This window comes from Macrosteles quadrilineatus, unplaced genomic scaffold (genome assembly GCF_028750875.1).
Source record: "Macrosteles quadrilineatus isolate MER2022 unplaced genomic scaffold, UCM_ALF_1.0 Scaffold_6__1_contigs__length_79288215, whole genome shotgun sequence".
NCBI lineage: Eukaryota > Metazoa > Arthropoda > Insecta > Hemiptera > Cicadellidae > Macrosteles > Macrosteles quadrilineatus.
The window spans coordinates 45,775,863-45,797,239 of record NW_026542599.1 but is presented as its reverse complement, the minus strand read 5'-3'; the positions used below and the strand labels follow the sequence as shown (position 1 = coordinate 45,797,239).

Here is a 21,377-nt window from a genome sequence, read left to right as displayed (position 1 = left end):
AGAACACAAAAGCAAGAAGCATTATCAGAAAACAACCAATGTTTCGAACAACTCTTATTTAAACATAGTCTTGGGGTCACTCGGCTAGTTTATGCTTTGCAGCAATTCATCTTTGGAAAAGCTACAATGCAACTGCAGATTGCATTCCATTGGTTATAAGACAACTGTAAGTAATTTATATTAGGGTTATTAATCAAAAGGCAATGGTTGGATGATATGAACAGTGATAACACACGGTGAGAGGACATTATATAACCAACAACCGAAACCGACTCTGGACACAGAATAAAATAGATCTTTTACTTTAAGAAGAAGTCATATAATTTACATAGACACTTAACTACGGTATAGCCTGTAGATTGAGGCATGTACTATATAACAAGAATAAAAATTTATACTCTCTCTAACACTATTTATTTTGACATTTATTTTCTTATGTTTAGTACGTAAATCACATGCAACATTCAATGCTTTTAGTGTTTTCTCTATTTCTAAAAAGAAATGTACTGTCATATGCCAAAAAAACTTTGCGTCGCAATCAACACATTGAAATTCTATTGACTTTACTCAGTTTTGTTATCCAACTTAGAATAAAATATATAGTCAAGCGTTAAATTTAGTATGTACAGGTATTACACCATTGACTATATAACACTACAAGTAGTGTTATATAGTCAATGATTACACACCTGCTAAGTTAGTTTGTTGGGACAGGTTTTCACACCAAGCACAGAAAATGTAACAATCCTTCCCCAGTCAATACTGAAGAGGGATGTGAAGGGCCTAGTTTTGATGTTGAACTGTGTAAAGATGACAAAGTAAGTAGGCCTACAGTTAGTATATGAGCTGATATGGTAACGTTATGATTAATTTTTAAATGTATAAGTTGTCAAATTGATAATAATCCATTGATGTACTCGTATTAAGCATTTTGTATCAATGCATTATGACCACTCCTGTATATAAATAATTCAAAGCTTCTCCTCTTCCACAATGCTGTGGGTGTTTTTCTTTCAGCAATAGTACTTTTTTGTGATTTCTTGCATTTTCTGTGGTTTTACAAATAACTCTTCTCTTCCAACCAATTCCTCTCTCAAGCAGATTCCAGCTACCTACCCTTCATCCTTTTTTATGTGAAAAGAACTTCCTATAAAACTGAAAAGAAAAAAATTCTTGTAGACTGCTAGTGTATTTTTTTTTACGTTTTTATTAGCTCGCTTTCTTGTCCGGTACGAATTTTAAAATTAATTTTATACTAACTTCCCGACGAGCTAGAGACTTGAAACTTGAAACATAGCTCACAAATGGAAGACAATGCAATATTATATCATTTAATTTTTATATTTCCTTTGGGCTACGCCCCATGGGCTTGTTTTTATTAAATCGCTTTCTTGCAAATTTTGATACTTCCCGATGAGCTAGAGACTTAAAATTTGAAACATAGCTCACAAACGGATGACAATGCAATATTATATAATTTAATTTTCATATTTCCCTTGGGCTACGCCTCTTTGGCTTCCAAATTTTCCATGTTTACATTTTAAAAGAATTAATTTAAGTCAGCTGTAAATACTTAAATTTGACAGTTAGAAGAGCAGAGGTTAAGAGGTACAGGTTCTGCTCCCGAGATATTCTAAAAATATAAAACAATAATTTCAAAGTAAAGATAAAACATCTGATTACAGATAACGTGGCATTTTTAAAAAGCATTTTTATTTATAAATTATTTAACTCATCCACCACAGATATTCATTGTAAACTCTTATTGCAGGTCTGCAAAAAAACCAAACGAATAAAACCAGCTGACTATGCCAGAAAGAAATGCGAGGAATTCAGTAAAACTTTGTCTATACTCGATCCACTAGGTTCTGGACTTCAAGCTCCGCATGAAGAGGGTACGTATTTTCCAATCACAAAGTAAAAAATTATATTTCAAATCTATGACCCCAATAGACCAGGTTTTGAGGGATGCATGCGAGTAGAATGGATGACAAAATAAACTTATTTGACAAGTTCAGCTGGTTCTTAACCCTGCAATGACACTGTACTTTGATCTCTGCATGTATTTCAAGTATTACACATGTTCAGGCTACAAAACTACGTAAGTTTTTGTGGATATTCTTCAACCGCTTTACTATTTCTGTTTCTGATCTGGCAGGTCGGCTGTGGGTGGCGTGTGCAATATTTTGCCGCCGGAAAGACAACGGCTCATATTATTCCCCGAGATTAGACCTAAACGACCTTGGAAGTGATCCTTACTTTCCTGATGGTACTTGGTGTCACCACAACGGAAAACACAACTACTACTGCATGAACCACCATTGTCGACCCGAGGTTTGTACAAGTTGTATTTTGAATGAAAAATACAATTCATCAATATAATAACTATTACCTTGTCAGAAGACAATATTTTTTTAACTTTGTAGCTCAGTCAGCTCAGTGGGAAAATATTGGGCTGATACGCCAGACATTTCTTTTTCCAGATCAGTAACTATAAGGCATACACTCCTCTGACATATGCACACTCAAATGTGAACCAACATTATTCGTCAAAACTAGAAAAATTGTGTTTGAAATTCTACTTTACTCTTATTGTTATGTTTATGTGTAGGTAAATTATCTAAAAAATTAACTAAATATAACTAAAACGATTGCAGCATTTCCAAGGTGCTAAGAGTGCTTTAGACTTGCCAGAGGATCTTGAGCTTCCACAGAATGCTTTACCCAAAGCTTTGCCGCTGCCTGATCTCATACTCCGATACCTCAGCTTGGGCTCGGACGGAAAACCACTCCTGACTACAATCAAACCAGAGGAGGCCTCGGAAAGAGTTTTAGAAGATGGTTGGGCCAGTAAGGATTACTTGGATATTCCTCAGCCCATGTAAATGATGTCTTAATTTTATACTATTGAACTATTTTGTACTTTTTTATTTATATCAACGGAAATATAATCTTAGCAGTTACAGTGTTGTTTTAGTATACCTGTACTAGTTTTAGTGTACCTGTACTAGTTTTAGTGTACCTGTACTAGTTAGTGCACAGGCAGAAGGCCATGTGATGATTTTGATATATTATGTGTAATGCTGCACCATTATTTGTAAAAGATAACGATTGATTTGATTTTTAAGATGTATTTTTAAACCTTTTCCAAATTGAAACGTAAAACACAGATAAATCAAATCTTATGTTTAGTATGATTGTTTGTAATTCATAGCCAGATTTTTCGCAAAAGATTTGATATTTGAGTAGATGAGCCATGAGTTGGCTGCCACACATATTACATTCCTAGAATCCTCACGCATATTTTTACTGAATCAGTATTCATATTTAAGCTATTTTTAAGCAAGGTACCTTTTTGTGCAGACTTTATCTGACAGTGTTTTAATTTACAGAAAAGTGTCTACAGTCACTTTTCTAAGATAATCAGAATGTAAGTTATTTCATTAAAAAAAAATCCCTGCAAGGGCCCTCCCCTGTTTAAAATTTCAATACCATATTTTTCACAATTTACGGATTCATTTTTGTCATTAAACACAAAATTTTAAATAAGAAAATGCAAAAAACTAAATATTTTAGTTCTAGTTTATAGAACAGTAAATTAGTTTAAATATTGTGCAAGAACTTTCTCTTATAATCTAATTTTAAAACCTCCTTTTTTACCAATATTTAGAAAAATAAGGTATAAAGTAATTGATGGTAAAATATGAAGATAAAAATAGTTTTGAAACTTTATTCTTAACATAAATAACATTTCTTTATGTAAATACAATACCGATCATTGGCAGCTAACTTACCTTTGTTAGGTACAAAAACTATATAAAAATATGTCTTTACACTATGACAGATCGACCTAACTATACAAAAAATATTAATTGTTATAAACTATGCTACCTAGTAATAAAATATAGCACATGAAAATAAAACTGATCAACACAAACTACTAACTACATCATTAATTGATATTTATAAAAATATAAAAAAGCTAATGGACGGTAGATCCAATCTATACTAACAATATTGATGGCATAAGACTTGAAAATAAAAATGACAAAAATCACAGATAAAATAAATAATCAGCTAACAAAGGTTACAGTATGGACATCATTATAAAATTATCTTCTCAAACATAACACCAATGATGAAAAATAAAAAAGAATGAGGTTATTTAAAAATATTACCTATTTAAAATAAACTTGCACAACTTCTATTAAACCTAAAAAGATACGTGATTGACTAGTGCAATACATAAAATAAGATAAAATTCTGAAATTAATTTTATAAATAATTCGTTCTAATAAAATGGGAATCCATTAAAAAGAAGCCTATTATAAATTAATAAAAAAATTGATACTGTAGTTGAAAAACAACTAACACACATCTCTACCCTGTTTCGATCACTTAGATTTAAGTGTGTATTCAAACTACCAATCGTTGAAATATCCACAACAATTCAGTGCATATCATCTATGTTTTTACACAGTTTTTGCTGGTTTCACATTCAAGATGAAGTTTCCAGACCAGTAGAAGGCAGTTCGGTCAGGAGAGTATGAGCCTTGCAGAATAATTGGAGCTTTGACTCCAGTAGTCGGAACTATTGGAACACTAACAGAATTTTCTGCTGAAAGCAGAGGTTTCTCTCCTTGGAAGCTGATTGAGGAATAGTACTGAACTCCGGGTTGTATCAGTGAAGTGAGTGTGGCGTTCCAAAGAGGTCTAAAGTAGAACTTGAAATTTCCTTTGTACCAAGTCACAGAAGTTGCGATTCCATCCCAGGAATACTGAGGGACTGAGTAACTTCCGCTAATTAGTGAGTCTGTCACAGAGCTGGCTGTCCAGGTTATGCCTTTGGTGAATGTGGCCGAGGAGAACGATCCGGTCCAAAATGCAGAGAAAGGAATCACCGCTGGAATGTTCCCAGACCATACAGTGTGGCTGAGGCTGAAGAAACTGGAAGTTCCAGAGGTCACTGAGCCGTCATAGACAGAACCTCCAAACTGAGTTAGGTAAAAAGGCTTATCTGCTTGGAGTTTCAAACTACTTTTGGGACCGACGGTTTTGTTCTTCTCAGGATAAAACCAAGCCTCTCCTTGCCAAATGAAGTTTAAGTTGTCTGGAGTGAGCAAACCCTTCAAGTTTATTTTTCCTAGTGGAGAACCAGCCAGGTCTGCAGACTCCATGATCAAGTTTTGGAATGAAGTTAATAACTCTGCCTGTTCAGCTTTAGACAATTTTACTAAATTAGTGCCAATAATCGTTGCGTATTCCTTTCCAATTTCTACAACATCCAATGATGTGTTCCATAAAGGCGTCAGATCGAATGAAAACGTGCCGTCCATCCATTGTATCTTGAAAGTCTCTCCGTTTGGAACGTATTGAGGAATTGAATATTTCCCTGAAAATGTAGGATACAAGGTTGAAGCGGACCAGATTACATTTACTCCTTTAGTTACATTGAAAACAGACAGAGGAATAGTTACTGGTATGCTTCCAGACCAAACAGGGGCTCCGTTTGTGGCGTTTGTTACACTTCCTGAAGACACTAATGCGCCAACTCTCTGTTGTGGTTTCATTGGCCAAACTCCTGGTTCAGGACCAGTCAGCATGTTACTAGCTTGGTCTAAAGAGTTCCATGGGCTGCCTCTTGTAGCAATAATTGTCTGTCCAGACCAAAAGAATGTTTTCTTTCCCGGTGCGTAAGTTCCAAGTAATACTATGGGCAAACTCGTTGCTGTGTCAATATCAATCTGACTAGGTGCCATGAGTGGAGTTGGGCTGTTGATATCTCTAAATATTATTCTTGATTTGTAGTTAACACCAGAAGCGATAAGTTCATCCAAATCTCCCAGGTTACCCCAACTAGTCTGGAACAAGAACGAGAATCTTCCTGTCCACCATTTCAAACCGGTTTTGCTGTATTGAGGGAGTGAGAAAGATCCTTCTACTCGAGGTCCCATTTGTGAACCCGACCAGATCACTTGGTGAGTGTGCAATGTGTCCTCTTTCGGTACCTTTGCTCCTCCAGCCACATTGTCACTCCAGAAGACTGGCAGTGGAATAGCAACTGGGAACGTTCCGGACCATAATGTCGAAGGATACTCTGATTCTAGCCCAGCCTTTATACTTCCTCCGATCACTGTTGTATTCACTCTTCTTGGGAAGCCCTGCATGTATGATATGGTGGGTTTGGGTTTCATCAAAGATAATTGTTGCATTGGCGGATCAGCTGGAGGCTTGATGACTAACAACGCATCTCCAGTAAATGAAAACCAATTTGTGTCTGGTTCATTGGAACACATGAACGGAATTATTTTACAGTAAAATGCATTTCCACTCTTGATATAATTCTTTCCAGTGAGTATTAACGTGCACGGGGTTCCTGAAGATTCTCCATCTCCAAGCACAAACCGCTTAGGAACGTCCTCAGCTGACAGTGATTGACTACTTTTGGCCATTTCCTTAAACACAAGACTGCACGAGTATTGCTTTCCGGTATTCACCAGACCGGTAAAAGCACCTCCCCACTTTGTCACATAATGGAATGAAAAATTTCCTGAGTATGGCACAGGTAACAAAATAGAACTGTTTCGCTTGTAAACTGTGACAGAGAATGTTCCAACCAACTGAGGAGATAGTGACGTCGGCGTCCAATTGATAGAAATACCACCTCCCAGAGTTGCTGTTGGATTGAATAAATCTGTGTTTATTTCTATTGGAAGTGTGCCTGCCCACACTGTCTCAGGGTCACTTCCATTTGTGGCAGTCAGTTGACCTGTGAGAACCGAAAAATTAACAGTTGTTTTTGGTTTCACAGGCTTGGGAGTAGTGGGAGGCTTAGTGGGTTTTGGAGCTTTGGTTGGTGAAGAGTCATCTTTCACAGTCACTTTAGTTTTCATAAGATTCAAAGATGCATACATCGGGTAGTTTTTCACTGATATAATAAATTGTCCTGACCACATGAAAGAAGCCCCGTCAGGTGAGAAGTTTCCTTGTAGTATTATAGGAGCACTTTGAGATCCCACAACACTTTCTCCCAGCTTCAAATTGTCATTACTTTCCTCCACCTTCATGCCTTGGAAGTAAAGCCCAGAAGAATATTGGACTTCAGACTTAATCAAACCGTCCAAAGTAGCATTCCATAGTGGCTCGATTTCAAATGAAAACTGACCATTCCATGTCCGTACGGTTGGCATAGGGTAATCTGCTACTATTTGAGGAAGAGAGAATGATCCTTTCAAGGTGTTTCCAATTAGAGATCCTGACCAATTAATCTTGTATCCTCCAAACGATCCAGCCATCAGTTTTGTTTTGTTAGTTCTAAATATGGCCGTGGGTATTGCCACAGGTAAGTTACCTGACCACCAAACATTCATGCTTTCACCACTCAGACCCCCTTCTAAGCTTCCTGATGTAACTTTGCCTCCAAACTGAGATGATGGTTTGCCAATAGCTTCGACATTGCTCATTTTCAAGTTGTTGGATGTATTGTTGGTAGTTTCTGGGAAATTTAAAGTCATACCTCCCGACCAATAGTATTCCTTCTTATCAGTACACAAGGGCACAAAGTAACAGTAAAATGATTTTGAGAAGTAATTTCCAAACAAAAGAATTTTTCCAGGTTTGACATCATCAATTACTTCCTGTGCATTTTGAGTGAATTGAACTAACTTGTTTCCTCCTTTGTCTTCTTTGCTGGAAGATTTTGTAGGGATGAACATCAATTTGAAGTTGTACTTCTTTCCAGGAACAACAAAGTCCTCCAACAACTGGCCGTATCTTGTAGTGTATTTGAATGAGAAGTTTCCTACAAACCATACAACCACTTCTTCTGTGCTATTTGGTTTGTAAGTAGGCACCGCAAAGGTTCCTTGGAATGTGTTGTTGTTCACCTTTCCGGTCCATGTGATATCTGGAGATGGTATAGGGTTCCAACTGTCCTTGGATAGTAGGGAACTGTAAGGAATTGTTGCAGGTAATTCTCCACCCCAAACTTGTGTTGGATTGGTCCCAGTAAAACCTGCCACAACCGTACCAGAGGTCACATCAAGGGTAATGGACGGTTTGTTAACATCTACCTTCTTTGGTTTTGGTGGCATGACAAATGACAAAATTGGCTTATTTCTGAATGTTATGATAAAACCACCAGACCACAAAAATGTTGATTTGTCGAGGGAGTAGCTTCCTTGCAAAATTATTGGAGCAGCCATTCCAACTGTGGGGTCTTCTCCGGGAACACCTTTCAACGTTGTTATTCCCGCTTCGTATTTGGTTCCTTGGAAATGAATTTTTGAGTAATATTTTGCACCAGGAACAAAAATAGCTGCCAATGTTGCATTCCAAAGAGGACTTACCTCAAAGGCAAATTCACCAGACCAATTTTGTGTAGTTACACCAGTAATAGATTTTGTTGTTTGGGGCAATGTGTATGTGCCTTTTATTGTTGTCCCACTGAGAGTTCCTGACCAAACCACACCATTTCCAAACATGAACGATTTTGCTCCAAATAAATCATATATGGGAGAGAAAAAAGTTGGCATTTTTATTGCTACAGGGACTGTACCTGACCATACTGTAGAAGGAGATGCTCCATCCAAACCAGCTGTTATGTGTCCTGAGTTAACCATTCCACCAAACTTTGGACTGGCCCATGGTGAAACTGATGGTTCCGGACCCTTTAATAATTTCAATTGCTTATCCATTTTTGGCTTGGTCGGCTTGACTGCTAAAATAACTTTTCCATTGAAATAAAACACTGTTTTGTCCGGTGAAAATGTTCCATGCAAAATCAAAGGTGCTGCAATAACACCATCAATCACCTGTTGACTCTCTACAATAAGGTTTTCAATTGAATTTGAAGCATCCAAATCATCGTAAAACCCACTGTTCAGCTTGACATTGGTAGCTGCTGGTTCTTCTCTGAATATAATCCTAGATGTGTATTTAACACCAGGAGTTATAAGCTCTTCCAAGGAGACATCTTCAAGAGTGGTTACTTCTAAGGAAAACTGACCATTAAGCCAATTAACTTGTGGAATTCCAAGTGTATGGTTGTACTGTGGGAAAGCAAAGGATCCCTCTAATAATGATCCTGATATTGTGGTTGACCATTCGAGTCCACTTCCAAACACTGGAAGAGGTCCCCATGCCCCTCCAGGTGCCATCACTTTGTATGGTAGAGGCACTGGAATGGCAGCAGGCAGCCCACCAGACCATAGGCTAGTAGCTGTTCCATCTGAAGACTGCAGTTTTACACTACCACTTACAACACTGAATGCCCCAGAAGTAGTTGGCTTAACACCAGCCCCCGGTGCCTGTAGTTGTGGTGTTGCTGGAGCACTAGACAATGTTATAACTGCTTTTCCAGCCCAAGCAAAAGATGTTTTATCGGGCGAATACGATCCAACCAAAATCACTGGAAGTTTTTCAACTCCAACAATCGTTGGGGCATCATCCTGAGTTGCGCCGAGAACAAACTGTTTTTTTCCTCCTGTTGCATCAACTTTCTCCTGGGAGAAGTAGATTGGTGATTGGTAAGCACCAGAAAGCATGATGTCTCCGACGTCAGTGTCTTTCAAAGTAAACTCAGCTTTCAGATTGAACTGTCCATTCACCCATTTAGCAGAGTAGTTAGTACCGAGAGGTATAGGTCCGTGGTGATACACTGGGTAAGAAAACATTCCTGATATTTCTATCCCGTTGGGCGTTACAGTTGTTGACCCTTGCCATTGAACTCCACTGCCAAAACTACCTGAAGGCGCAGCTTTCAAAACGGGTTTTACATTGAACAGAGGCAGACTTATTGAAGTTGGTACTGTTCCATCCCAGAGAATTTCTCCAGCGTTTGTCTTGATACTTCCACCTGTTACTGTGACTGAAACTTTTGAGTATTTCATGGCAGCACCTCCTGCACTGATTTTCTTGAGCTGGTTGCTTTCCTCCGCCCACTTGGTGAGGTCTGGCCGAGGGATTGCACTGCAAGGCACTCTAGTGTTGTCAGTCCCAACACTCTTCATCACGTGAGGTTGCACTGTCGTCACATCGTCAGAAGTGTCACAGATAATACTAGCCAAAGTTGTCTTCCTGATTTCATCCAGTTGAGCTGAAACACATAACAAAAAGATGTTTAAGTTTCACAAGCTTAAAACAACATTATAGACAGGCTAATTTAATGTACCAATAAATGTTTTGCGTATATTTCTGGGTGAATGTGATCATATGACACAAATGTGTTGAGTTGAAACTTGAAACCATGGTAAGCGCATAATATGGTTACTTCTAGAATTGGAAACCAACAAGGTACATTACAACATTGCAATACAACATATTACATTACAACACTTATTATTCAATGTAAGGAGTAATAATGTCTCTAAAAATTTCTCAAAATTCATTGATTTTTCTTTGTTAAGAGCTACCACAATAAAGGCTGAGTGCTGAAGAAAGGTAGGGATTGACCATTGAAGAATACAGCACTGTTTAAAGATTTCAAGTACCTAGGTAAGTCACAAGCTCTCGTAGCGACGAAGGCTTTGAGCGGAGGCTATACAATCAACCCTTGTAACAATTTCTTACCAACACGGCAAAATTGAATATTCTTACACAAACAATATCAATATCACTTTGATGTCACACCTTCTCTAATATTTTAGTCTTGTAAAACAAACTATTAGACTTACCCAAAGAGAACGCCTGAGGTTTGTTGTCTGTCTCGTACCAGAAGCTGTCCCCTTGCTTGAGTCGCTTAAACTGGTCGCTGACCAGACAGGTGACTGTAGGACCAACCAGACCTCCTTCTATCGGAAATTCCGACAGAGCGCCTGTGTACATGTCGATGTCGTCCACGGATCTGAAGAATATAAATTTGTTTACAAAAAAACCTCACACAAACTAAGACTAATAATCAGTAGCCTGCCGTACAATTGATTATGGGACCTTGACAGTTAAAAATTTAAGTGCAGCCTCAATGTCTTGTCTTAACCTTGCTTTTGAACAGTATAAAATTTTAGAATAATATAACAGCACTTAGACAGCATCCAAAGTACTAGCTTAACATGTTCGCTGCGGGTGGGTCAGTACTTATGCACGGCGACTGAAACCCTTAAGTGGCCGGGTCAGTACTGACCCAAAACCCGCACTGCAGTGCATCAATCTGTTGCTCAGTGCGAGCCTAGCGTCGGTCAAAGGCAATATACCAAGTTGACCTATACCAATTTAGCGCGTAGCGGGTGACATGCTTTGGTTGGTAGTAAATTTCCCGATAAAATCCCTGTCTGGTAAGCTTAGAAATCAACTTGTTGTCATCTTTCTCCCTCCAAGCAGTGCTTCTATCTGTGGGTGTTTTAGCAAACTATGTCGACACTCGTCGTAACACAGTAATCACCACACGTTATTTGCAATTTATCAGGACGAAATTTGAAATCCAATCGCCCGGCATTCGGGCTTGTTCGACGCTGTGCCGCACCGGGGATACGCCCTTTTTTTCAAACGTTTTTGAGCATTAATTGGAGGTTGCTGACAATTTAAGCAAACCTGGAAAGGACATGGTGTCACATACATTTTTAATTTAAATATTTTCACTTTAGATGACAATAAACATTCTCCTTGTAGTACATGTGTATACCAGACAAACATTTTATCTCTATAAGTTTCACATTTAACTACTCACTTGTAGATAGCCTTCATCTTCTCGAGTGAGTCAGCATCCACCATCCCCTCCATGTCAGCAAAGGTCCGAGGCACCTTGAGGCCGCAGTACTGTCGCCAGGCTGGGTAAGGAGGCAGACCGTGGTCTCGGCCTCGCTGAACATTGAGGGTCACCAGGTCCAGACCATACTTGGGGGCTGACGGCTTGTCATCCTCCCCAGTAGCTTGGAACAGGTGTTGCGTCACCTGAAGGAGAAATGAGTTACAGCTGGCTTTGTGAAAGTAATCAACAAACGTGAAGTGTATTGGTTTTCTCTTACATCCTAGGATGCTAGGCTCTAGCCCAGAGCCGATTTTCAAATTACTTCAGAATAGTCCTAGAGCGTCATAATATTATGAAAGCAAATCTTGTAGTGATTGGCAGGATATGAACCTGGGGAGAAGCCTCGTGCTATGCAACTAGATCAGACTGTCTCATAAAGGGGTAGTAGCATATTAAACGGTAGTCTACTCACATAAAATTATTGTACTGTCAGGTAATGGCATTATTTTTTGATTCACGGTCATAAATATTATTACAAAAGTATACTAAGATTACTCCTGTGAATATTTCCAACTCGAAGGAAGTGAAAGAAGAGTATTAAATGGATGCCATGTGTTATTTTTTTACCGACTAAACTAAGACCACTGTTCCCTTATCTTTGATAATATGATAGTTGATGTGACCAACATTATGCTATCCTATACAATAATAAGTTGCCCTTTAACACGTTCGCTGCTACGGACGTTCCGGAACGTCGGCCGGGCCACGGCGCCAGGAGCTAAGAACGTTCCAGAACGTCACCGTTCATTGTTGTTTAACGTTGCTATGGATAAGCCAGCACGTCACAAGCGTTCTATATTTCTTTGCAGCTCGTGGGGACGTACTTTTCTGACAATAAAAAATATAGTTTCCCAAATCACCACCAGGGTTGTTTGGAACAGGGCTTTGTTTTACCTCTTTCCTGCTAGATAGCGACACTACTTTACCGACTGTAACCTGGGTAGTGCTGCTATCTATCAGAATCACTTAGTACAATATCCTATGCCAGTATTATTGCAGAACATTGCCATCCAGTATAACTACTGTTGTTTTTACTGTAATTCAGTGTATCGGTGGCAATGTCACGCAGCGGCCGAGCGTTAGTTCAGCAACTGGCGCCGTCCCGGCATCTAGCGCTCAGCAGCGAACGTGTTAACAACGGATTGGTTAGAAAGCTGGTAAAATCCTACAAAATCTATACAACAGCAAAATCTGTCGGTGGCTCAATATTCAACTATGTCCATTTGTATTGTAAAACTGGCAACATCTAGATAGGAATGAGATACGTCTACTTCTATCAATATTGAATGGTTGGGACTGTCACTGACCTGAGTGTTGAAGTAAGAGTCAGCCCTCTCCAGCCTGGTGGATATTGCTCCTTGTAAGACTTTGTCTAAGGCTCCAGTCTGGTAGAGCTTGTAGGGATCAAACAACATTTTGTGCATCTCAACTGACTCTTCAGAGCCCCAGTCCTTGGCTACAGTCTTCATCAGGGCCTTTCGGAAAATAATTGGAAAAAATATTTCAGGTACGGTACGTTGCAAAACTTTTATGAATTCACATTGAGGAAGAAAGAATGTTTATGATATGTGTATCATTTCATTCCATTAAAAAAACCCACAATTTTTTTGTGTATATTAAGATGTGTGTTGAATAGAGTGAGTTGCATTATTTAGCTTTGGTTAGGTACTTTTCATCCGTGTCTCTGTAGTCTGGATAGTTGTATTGGAGCGCTTCAAAATCAATTCAGTTTCAGTTATTGATATGCTAACATATATTCTGTTATAAATGTTATAATCAAACCTAACTGGAAAATTCTTGGAGGAACTTGTAAGCTATTTGGATGAGTTAATTTTTCAAATAATTCACATATACTCCTTTCAGATAGACTCCCAGTTGATAGAAATTGTTTGTAAAGCATCCTCTTGTTCATCTACAATTGTCAAATTTATTAAGTACTATTCCAATTGTTTTCAATACATATTTTACATTAAAATAGCTTAGAAATGGTAAACTCCTTGTTACTTACGGGCAGAAGGGTATGGCCAAATCTGAACGAAGCACTGGCAAAGTTGTTACTGATAGTTGCATCAACAGACGGATCGTAGTTTTTGTAATATCCACTCTCCTTAGGACTTAACTCTAACTCTTCCATTAGATCAGGACCTAGGGGAAAGACAACTCATTATGGAACAAGTTTGTACTAAAAAGTAATAGAGTGGTAAAATGAGGTGTTTATAGTAATACCAGCTTCTTATTTCCCTAAGAGCAATAGCGTTAATATTTTACAGTAGTTAAAAACACATTTCCTTAACAGGCTAAAACACAGGATTTAAGATTATAACATGTGGGTTGCTCATGGAATCTTCCCTACTGTTCTTATTAGGAGGTTCTTATCCATTCTCCCTGTCAATAGCTCATTTCAACTATGTTCATCATCATGGTGTCTCAAGACAACTTTAACATGGGAAAAGTATGTGTAGTTCCATCCATAGTCAAAGTTTGTGGCAAGTTTGTAAATACAAAATAATTCACTCAATTCTGCCACCAACATAGTATGCTGCTGTAAAGTTCCATTTTCATACTTGTTCACCAAACACCAACACGTTGATCATGCCAAACTGAATGGGATACTTAGAGCAAACTGCAGCATCTTATACTTCCTTCAAATTAAAGAATGAAAAAAAAAACAAATGAGAAATGATAATTTCAGCAACACACTCAAAAGGCTTATTCACCTCCAACTGTGTCCTCTTCAAGTAAAATAAACTGCTACAGTTAGTTCACACAGATGAGATGTTTACTTCAGTACAATCATAGACAAAAAGAATTAAATATAGACTGTCAGCCGTGCTGTGGTTACCATGGTTACAATAGGGTCCGGTGCACACCGCTGTAGTTTACGTAGCGCGTACGCCGTAACTGCATGGCGCCCCAAGCGGTGTGCCCCAGAACCTATGGTAACCGCAGCACAGCTGACGGTCTATATTTAATTCTTTTTGTCTATGGTACAATTTACTCAATGTGAATAGTTTAACTGACCAAGTAGGATAGGAAGGAACTCGTTGTAGGTGATGTGCTGCATCTGAGCGGACACAATCTTGCGAGACTCCTGGTAAAGCTTCTCATCGCTCCAGTCAGGGTTGAGGTCGGACAGTTGTGTCGCCACCAGGTTGTGCTGTCTGGCCATTAGTGTGTGAAGTGAGGTTATGTGAGTGTTCTCGTTAGCTCGTTCATCGCCTGTCAAAAGATAATGTTACATTAAGTGGTTTTGAAACAGAACGAAAATTCTTCTGAAACAATAGGTGGTACTGGTAGATGTTATTTATTGTAGTGGTTTGTAAATAAGGGACAGGTCTAGTTTATTGGTTATACTCTCTTTCAATAAAAGCAGCACTTGAAGGGAACAGAGCTCAGGGTATTTTAACATAAGTATCAGTTCTTGGTATCATAGACAAAAAGAATTAAATATAGACTGTCAGCCGTGCTGTGGTTACCATGGTTACCATAGGTTCTGGCGCACACCGCTGGGAGCGCAGTGTAGTTACATAGCACGAACGCCGTAACTACATGGCACTCCCAGCGGTGTGCACCAGAACCTATGGCACTCCCAGCGGTGTGCACCAGAACCTATAGTAACCGCAGCACAGCTGACTGTCGATATTTAATTCTTTTTGTCTATGTTGGTACTAAATGCTATTTGAGAATGAACGATCGGAGAGAGAAGGGTGTAATACATTTTGTAGCTTTATTGTTGGATAAGATCAGCTGTTACTTAGGTCCTGAACCATTAATCAACATGCTTCATGATCAAAGACAGCTTGAGTTCAGTTTAGAACTTTCAAACGCTACAAACTTATCTCATTATTCATTCATCTAATTATTAGGTGAGCAATATCAAAATGACACCAGCAAAGCTAGGTATACACTTATGGTCACTTCAAATTTAAATACCTATCCGTTGTATGTATTGTTGACATAAAATAACTTTTTATACAGCATTATCACAGCTTTTCATCATTATTTACAATTTATTCGAATGCTTAGATTGGTTACATAAAGAATTTCAGGCAAAAAACAAATTTAATATCTTATTTTTGGAAACAGCTAAATTGCCTTGATGATGAAAAGTATAGGAGCAAATTATGGAAATTTTTATGTTTTGTATATCTGAAAAATCATGTAAGTCTTATAAAAAATGTAACATATTTATATTTCCAAAAATTTTATTCAACCTCACTTATTTTACCCCATAGCTCGACTATTTCTTTAAAGGTTGTAGAAAGTGTGGACTTTTCCTACCCGACATAAAGCAGTATCTGCCTTTGGCATTTTCTGCTTCTCTGTTGCAGCCATCGTCTAAGTTTGTTGAAATTGGCAGCAGTGATCTGCCATCAGGGGTCTGAAGCATTTTCAGTTGGCCACCCTGAAAGCTGCGAAGAGCTCGGGCAAGTTCTGGTTTGTTGCCATAGACGACGGAAGCATCCAGGTAGCTGCTGACTTGGTTCAACTGTTCCCTGGGTCCTAAGAATAATACATATATTTTGTAATAGGCCTATATGTCTTAAAATTTGAAAACAAACAATCTGATTATGAATTATTTAATTGATTGGAATAACAATGAGAGAAATAAAAACAAGAGTATTGAAAAAAATTAACTACTAAAATTAACTGTAAAAATATAGGTATTTCATGCCAATAATAGCTCAGTTAAGTCAGTTTCAAATCTATTCTTGCTATAGTGATAAATTGACTAAACCCATAAGTAATTAATTTGTTTGATATATCTTCTAGCAAAGGGAATTCTCTAATAAAGCAAATTCTCCTGGCCCATTTTTGAAATTGTTGATGTTTTCTAAATAGGTGGATCTAAATCTTAAAGTTGTATCCAAATAACTAAGAGTCGCAGCATTACCACATGCTAAAAAGCTACAGTATTATTGACTGGCAAGATTCAAACCAAGATAGAAGTTCCAAAGTTCCATATGCTCCGGGTTTGAAAATCATACACCAAAAATTTATCTGCTTAAACAAATGTACCCATACATTGTAATTTATATTCTTCAAAATTTAAATATGACAAATATCTTAAAATTGCTAAAGTCATTGTAAAAATAGAGCCAATCATAATCACTTACCCAGAGCGCAGGTAGGTGCAGGAGCTGATCTTACAAACTCCATACAAGTGATGCCGAACTGTTTGTAGAACGTATCTTCCGCAGACAACATCACGGGGAAACACTCAGGGTGGGCAGACGACGAAGTATTCTGGCAACACGATAGTGGTTTTCCACTGCCGCCTGAAACACACATGTAAATTGGTGAGTGTAAAACTCAATGTATTACATTACCTACTGCTGTGTAGTAAAATATACTTAATTACAATCACTATCTTAAGGTGTTAAAACTCTGAATGCATTGGATACTACCTATTTATTGAACTTAGAGTAGGCCTATAAGAAAAGGAGAGGATTATTTTTTGTGAAATTATAAAGCTAATCTGTCTTTCTTTCTTTTGTTTTTCCCCTTGAAGGTTAATATCTATTTAGACATTTTATGTTTTCAAAGGTTTATTGTGGACATTTTACATCACGATGGTAAAAAACAATACTCAACGTTTCGGGATCTGGTATCTGATCCCGTCCTCAGGTGATAACACTTAACCAACACATTACAACTAACAATACACAAACGCCCAACCTACACTACAGACACTACATACACTACAGAGAGTAGCAGTAAAAAATATGCACTGTATAGCAGTCAAGTCATAATACAAGATGCGGAATCAGATTCCAGATCCTGAAACGTTGTGTATTGTTTTTTATCATAGTGATGGAAAATGTCCGCAATAAACATTTGAACGAGATTAACTCACCATCACCAACAATGAAATTCAAACAAAGAATATAAATTTTACTTATAAAACTTAGTGAATACAATTGCCGTAGACATTTAGAACTCTCTTGCTTGAGAGTTACATTCTTTTCTCTTTTCTAAATGAGTAAATATACAGTTTAAGGTTGATTTCCAAACACTGTGTTACAGTCACAGTACTATAACGTATATAAAAGTTGTTAATAATGAATTGATTCGTTGAAGTTCCATTTGTTAAGATTTTATATATTACATCAGCCAACATATGTAACATATGTTTATTTAAATTTCACCCCTTGTCTGTATTGTATATGATTTCCTTTGTTGTCCCAATTCGAATTCATGTTTATGTTTGCAAGTTGAGTTCTGTTGTTAAAATTATTTCCTGTAAATAAAATAATTGTTCTTCCACGTTCTTTTTTGTTTGGTTGGAAGGTTATTTTACGTGACAATTATCAAAAAATACTGTACCAATAGCAACAATATCAACAAGAATCGTTTCTGTCAAGAATATATCTAGTGTCTAGTAATGCCAAATGATTTTTCGAATTCTGTTCAAAACCACCATAAAATGTTTTAATAAATTCATAGATTAGATTACACTTAACATTTATCACCAATACCTATGTTTATGGCAGTAGCAGTGACATCATGGTCCATGAACTGTCCCCAGACTGCCAACATGACTGTAAACTTGGGGTCGTCTCTGTACGTCGGACGATGTACCGTAACACTTACGTCTCTTGCAGAAGGTAATGGACTGCCGTCTGTAGCCTTACGCGGCTCCGAGATACCTGAACAAGTATGTACAATTGTTAGTTTTATACGTTAACCAAACTTGTATGTTAGGTTTTTACATATTTAAGAGTTTAAAAAGTTCTGACATTTTATTGTGCACATGTAAATGGAATGTATTGAATCTGGGACTACAATAGATTGTAATAAGATTATTTTTGAAAATCTTTGTTCCTCAAAATGACCTTTGACTATTGGTAGAACTAAACATTCCATTCTCATGTTGAAGTCACAAATTTTTTAATCAAAATGTATCTACTGTAGCTAGTTGAATTGAGCTACCACCAGAGTGTGCTAATGTAAATTACCGATTCCTGATGAATACACCAACGTTTAACCAAGTCAAATTGAAAGAACCACTTACTATTGTAAGCTATAGGATATTATATGCTGCATCAACTATCTCAGAAATAATAACTGAACTACAAAATGTAGTCTACGACTTTACCATCAGCGTATGCCTGAGCCAGTTGTCGACGGTAAGGCCGCATCGCCACCCCCCACTTGTTAGGCTTGTAGGGGTTGTTGCAGCTTCCATCGATGGTTCGGTAGGCAGAAGGGGGACAGGGGGGTAGTGGACCTACTCCACACTCGTCAGATGGTAGCCAATCCGTCGCCAGCACAGGCCCCCGCCCCACTGTCTTCGTTAAGTTTTTCGGCTTGCCTTTATTCCTGAAAGTATTCATAAATCATTGTTGGTTATTGAATAAAACGATATGGGCTATCCAGCTTGTAATAAAGTTCTCAAAATTGATTTTGCGGGAAGATTCTGATGCAAGAGGTTTTATATAGGGATTTTTCTATTTTAGTAAAATGTCAATACTAGCTAGAGTGTAATATACCTTGAACGTTTAGATCTAGAATAATTTTACCAAACAGGAAAGCTGCAAACTTCTTAGAGCCCTTGTTGGGTACCCATAATCATCCATGCCTTACTAACAAACATATCTCTCCAGTTAGTTCATTTGTCAGAGTCATAACTTCAGTCATCAATGATGGCACTCAAAAGGCTTTAAAGAGATTGACAAGTTAAATTTTAATATACCACTTAAGTCATGAAGTAAACTCATTAAATATGTTTATGTTGCAACTATCAGAATGACCTTGATCATAGAGTTTACAATGAATGGCCCTGGATGAAGAAGCTGATCTTGGTCATTGTTGTAAAGTCAATTTATGTTTCTTATAACCAGAAGATTTATTATTTTTGTTATGATTTAATTTAGAAGGCAAAAGCAGAGGCTTACCAACCATGAACCCACCATGAACATTATAAGAGTTTGATTTGAGTCGTTTTATGATCGTTCCTGTAATTTTCTCAGTTAATAAATTATCCATTATTAATTTATTTGGACTATTTTATGTTATAATAATAATAACAAAGCTACACAGATCATTTACTCACTATGCAAATACACTTCTTTTGGAACTTAAATACACTCAAAGTACACCACAGACTTAGAAAAGTGATTAGGGGATGAGGTAATTTTTAAAGACAAAATATTGAAATAGACTCACAAGATAAAAGTCTTTGTGGCAACCTCCATCATGTATGCAGACCTCGCCAGGTTCGTTGCTCTGGCCGAAGTTTTGATTGATACTTGGTGACGGTACGATGGACTATTGACTGGCAGACTAGGGTTTGCAGCTTCTAGCTTATCTTTCTCTGCCAACTTATCTTTTCCAGCCTTTATAGCTGCTTCGAGCTCTTCTGGTGTAGGTGGGTCTACACGCCAATCAGGGACACCGTCATCTGCAAAAGAAAGAGATTTTATAAGAATAGAAGTTTTTGGAGAAACAGTTTGTGTAATTTAATTAATAAGTTGGTGAGTTTCTTGAAATTGTGAGATGAAATATGCTCACATAATAGTTGTTGTTGTAATTAACCTGTTTATGACAGGCAACTAGTTTTGGAGCGAAATTTTTATATTTTAAAATTTGATTCTGATTATGAAAGCTGTGACATAAGGTGTCTAGAATATCATTCTAGAGTACTGATAATTCGTAACAAGAGACATAACAAAAATGTTCGGGCCCGACCAAACAGAATAAAGCTGTCAAAACACCAAACCAGACAGGTACCTTAATATTAAGATATTTTATTGTAGTCATTGCAAAAATAGCTCTGCGCAGGATAATATCTAATATGGATAGAGAGAGAGAGAGAGAGAGATACACAAATGGAAAGAGAAGAATTGGAAGAAATCATAAAAGATGATGTTATAGTTAGTGAAAAATATCTACAGCAAGTAGGGCCTACCGTAGATGAACAGGTATTTTACCTTGAAAGATAAGGATGTAAGAGTGGATATATATGTTACTCCTAGCCTATTGTTGTGTGAATCAGACTTTGGTGTGAAAGGTACATGTTTGATTTCAGGTACGACCACTAACATTTATTTGATAGGTTTGGACCTCTTCCCCTCAAAAAGCAATTGTGCATCTTCCTTACGAAATACCTCTGGCTTACCATTGGAGTAGACTATAAAACAAAGAGGGATAAAATCACACCCGGGACTGGATGATCATTTTAGCTCCAAAACTTTCCTAACATACAATTTAAGAATTAGAATAGGTATAGGTAAGTAGAATATAAGTGAAATATCAAATACCTGGCAGAGGCCAAGACTTGGACAGCAGCAACTGTAAGCTAGCATTGTCTGCAGGCATTGGAGGAACATCTATGGTATCTTCATCTACAGAGTATAGGATGGTGATGGCGAGTGCTATGGTGAATATACCTCTGGAAAAGAAAATACAACATTTAGATATGACTAGAGGCTGTATAATTTGGATAGCTTTTATGGATTGAGCTAGATTTGACTGAGCTATCCCTGATCATTGCAGGGTTTAAGTAAACAGTCCTGACTTATCAAGTAGCTGAAGTTGGTCTGTAAAAAAGCACAGTCATATCCCACATAGCACCGAATATTTATTTGATATCAAATAGCTATCAAATTTTTGACATTTGAATATCAAATTG

The 21,377-nt window shown here is 37.6% G+C and overlaps 2 protein-coding genes across 2 annotated transcripts in view; one reads left to right on the top strand and one right to left on the bottom strand.

Annotated features, from left to right (window-relative positions):
- Window positions 1-2,936, top strand: part of LOC128997502 (uncharacterized) — a 3,317-nt gene extending 381 nt beyond the window's left edge. Inside the window, exons 2-5 of the mRNA XM_054423141.1 lie at window positions 715-818; window positions 1,772-1,895; window positions 2,159-2,334; window positions 2,658-2,936. Of these exons, the coding sequence (XP_054279116.1) occupies window positions 715-818; window positions 1,772-1,895; window positions 2,159-2,334; window positions 2,658-2,885 (632 nt within the window). The 3' untranslated portion in view covers window positions 2,886-2,936. The remainder of the gene's footprint in view (window positions 1-714; window positions 819-1,771; window positions 1,896-2,158; window positions 2,335-2,657) is intronic.
- A 766-nt stretch (window positions 2,937-3,702) lies between these two features.
- LOC128996478 (uncharacterized) overlaps window positions 3,703-21,377 on the bottom strand; it is a 36,013-nt gene continuing 18,338 nt past the window's right edge. The window contains exons 3-14 of the mRNA XM_054421835.1: window positions 21,007-21,137; window positions 19,913-20,147; window positions 18,843-19,066; window positions 18,223-18,393; window positions 16,861-17,022; window positions 16,025-16,246; window positions 14,765-14,962; window positions 13,752-13,888; window positions 13,051-13,218; window positions 11,663-11,886; window positions 10,674-10,843; window positions 3,703-10,096 (exon numbers count right to left, since the gene is read on the bottom strand). Coding sequence (XP_054277810.1) covers window positions 4,473-10,096; window positions 10,674-10,843; window positions 11,663-11,886; window positions 13,051-13,218; window positions 13,752-13,888; window positions 14,765-14,962; window positions 16,025-16,246; window positions 16,861-17,022; window positions 18,223-18,393; window positions 18,843-19,066; window positions 19,913-20,147; window positions 21,007-21,137 — 7,666 coding nt within the window. The 3' untranslated portion in view covers window positions 3,703-4,472. The remainder of the gene's footprint in view (window positions 10,097-10,673; window positions 10,844-11,662; window positions 11,887-13,050; window positions 13,219-13,751; window positions 13,889-14,764; window positions 14,963-16,024; window positions 16,247-16,860; window positions 17,023-18,222; window positions 18,394-18,842; window positions 19,067-19,912; window positions 20,148-21,006; window positions 21,138-21,377) is intronic.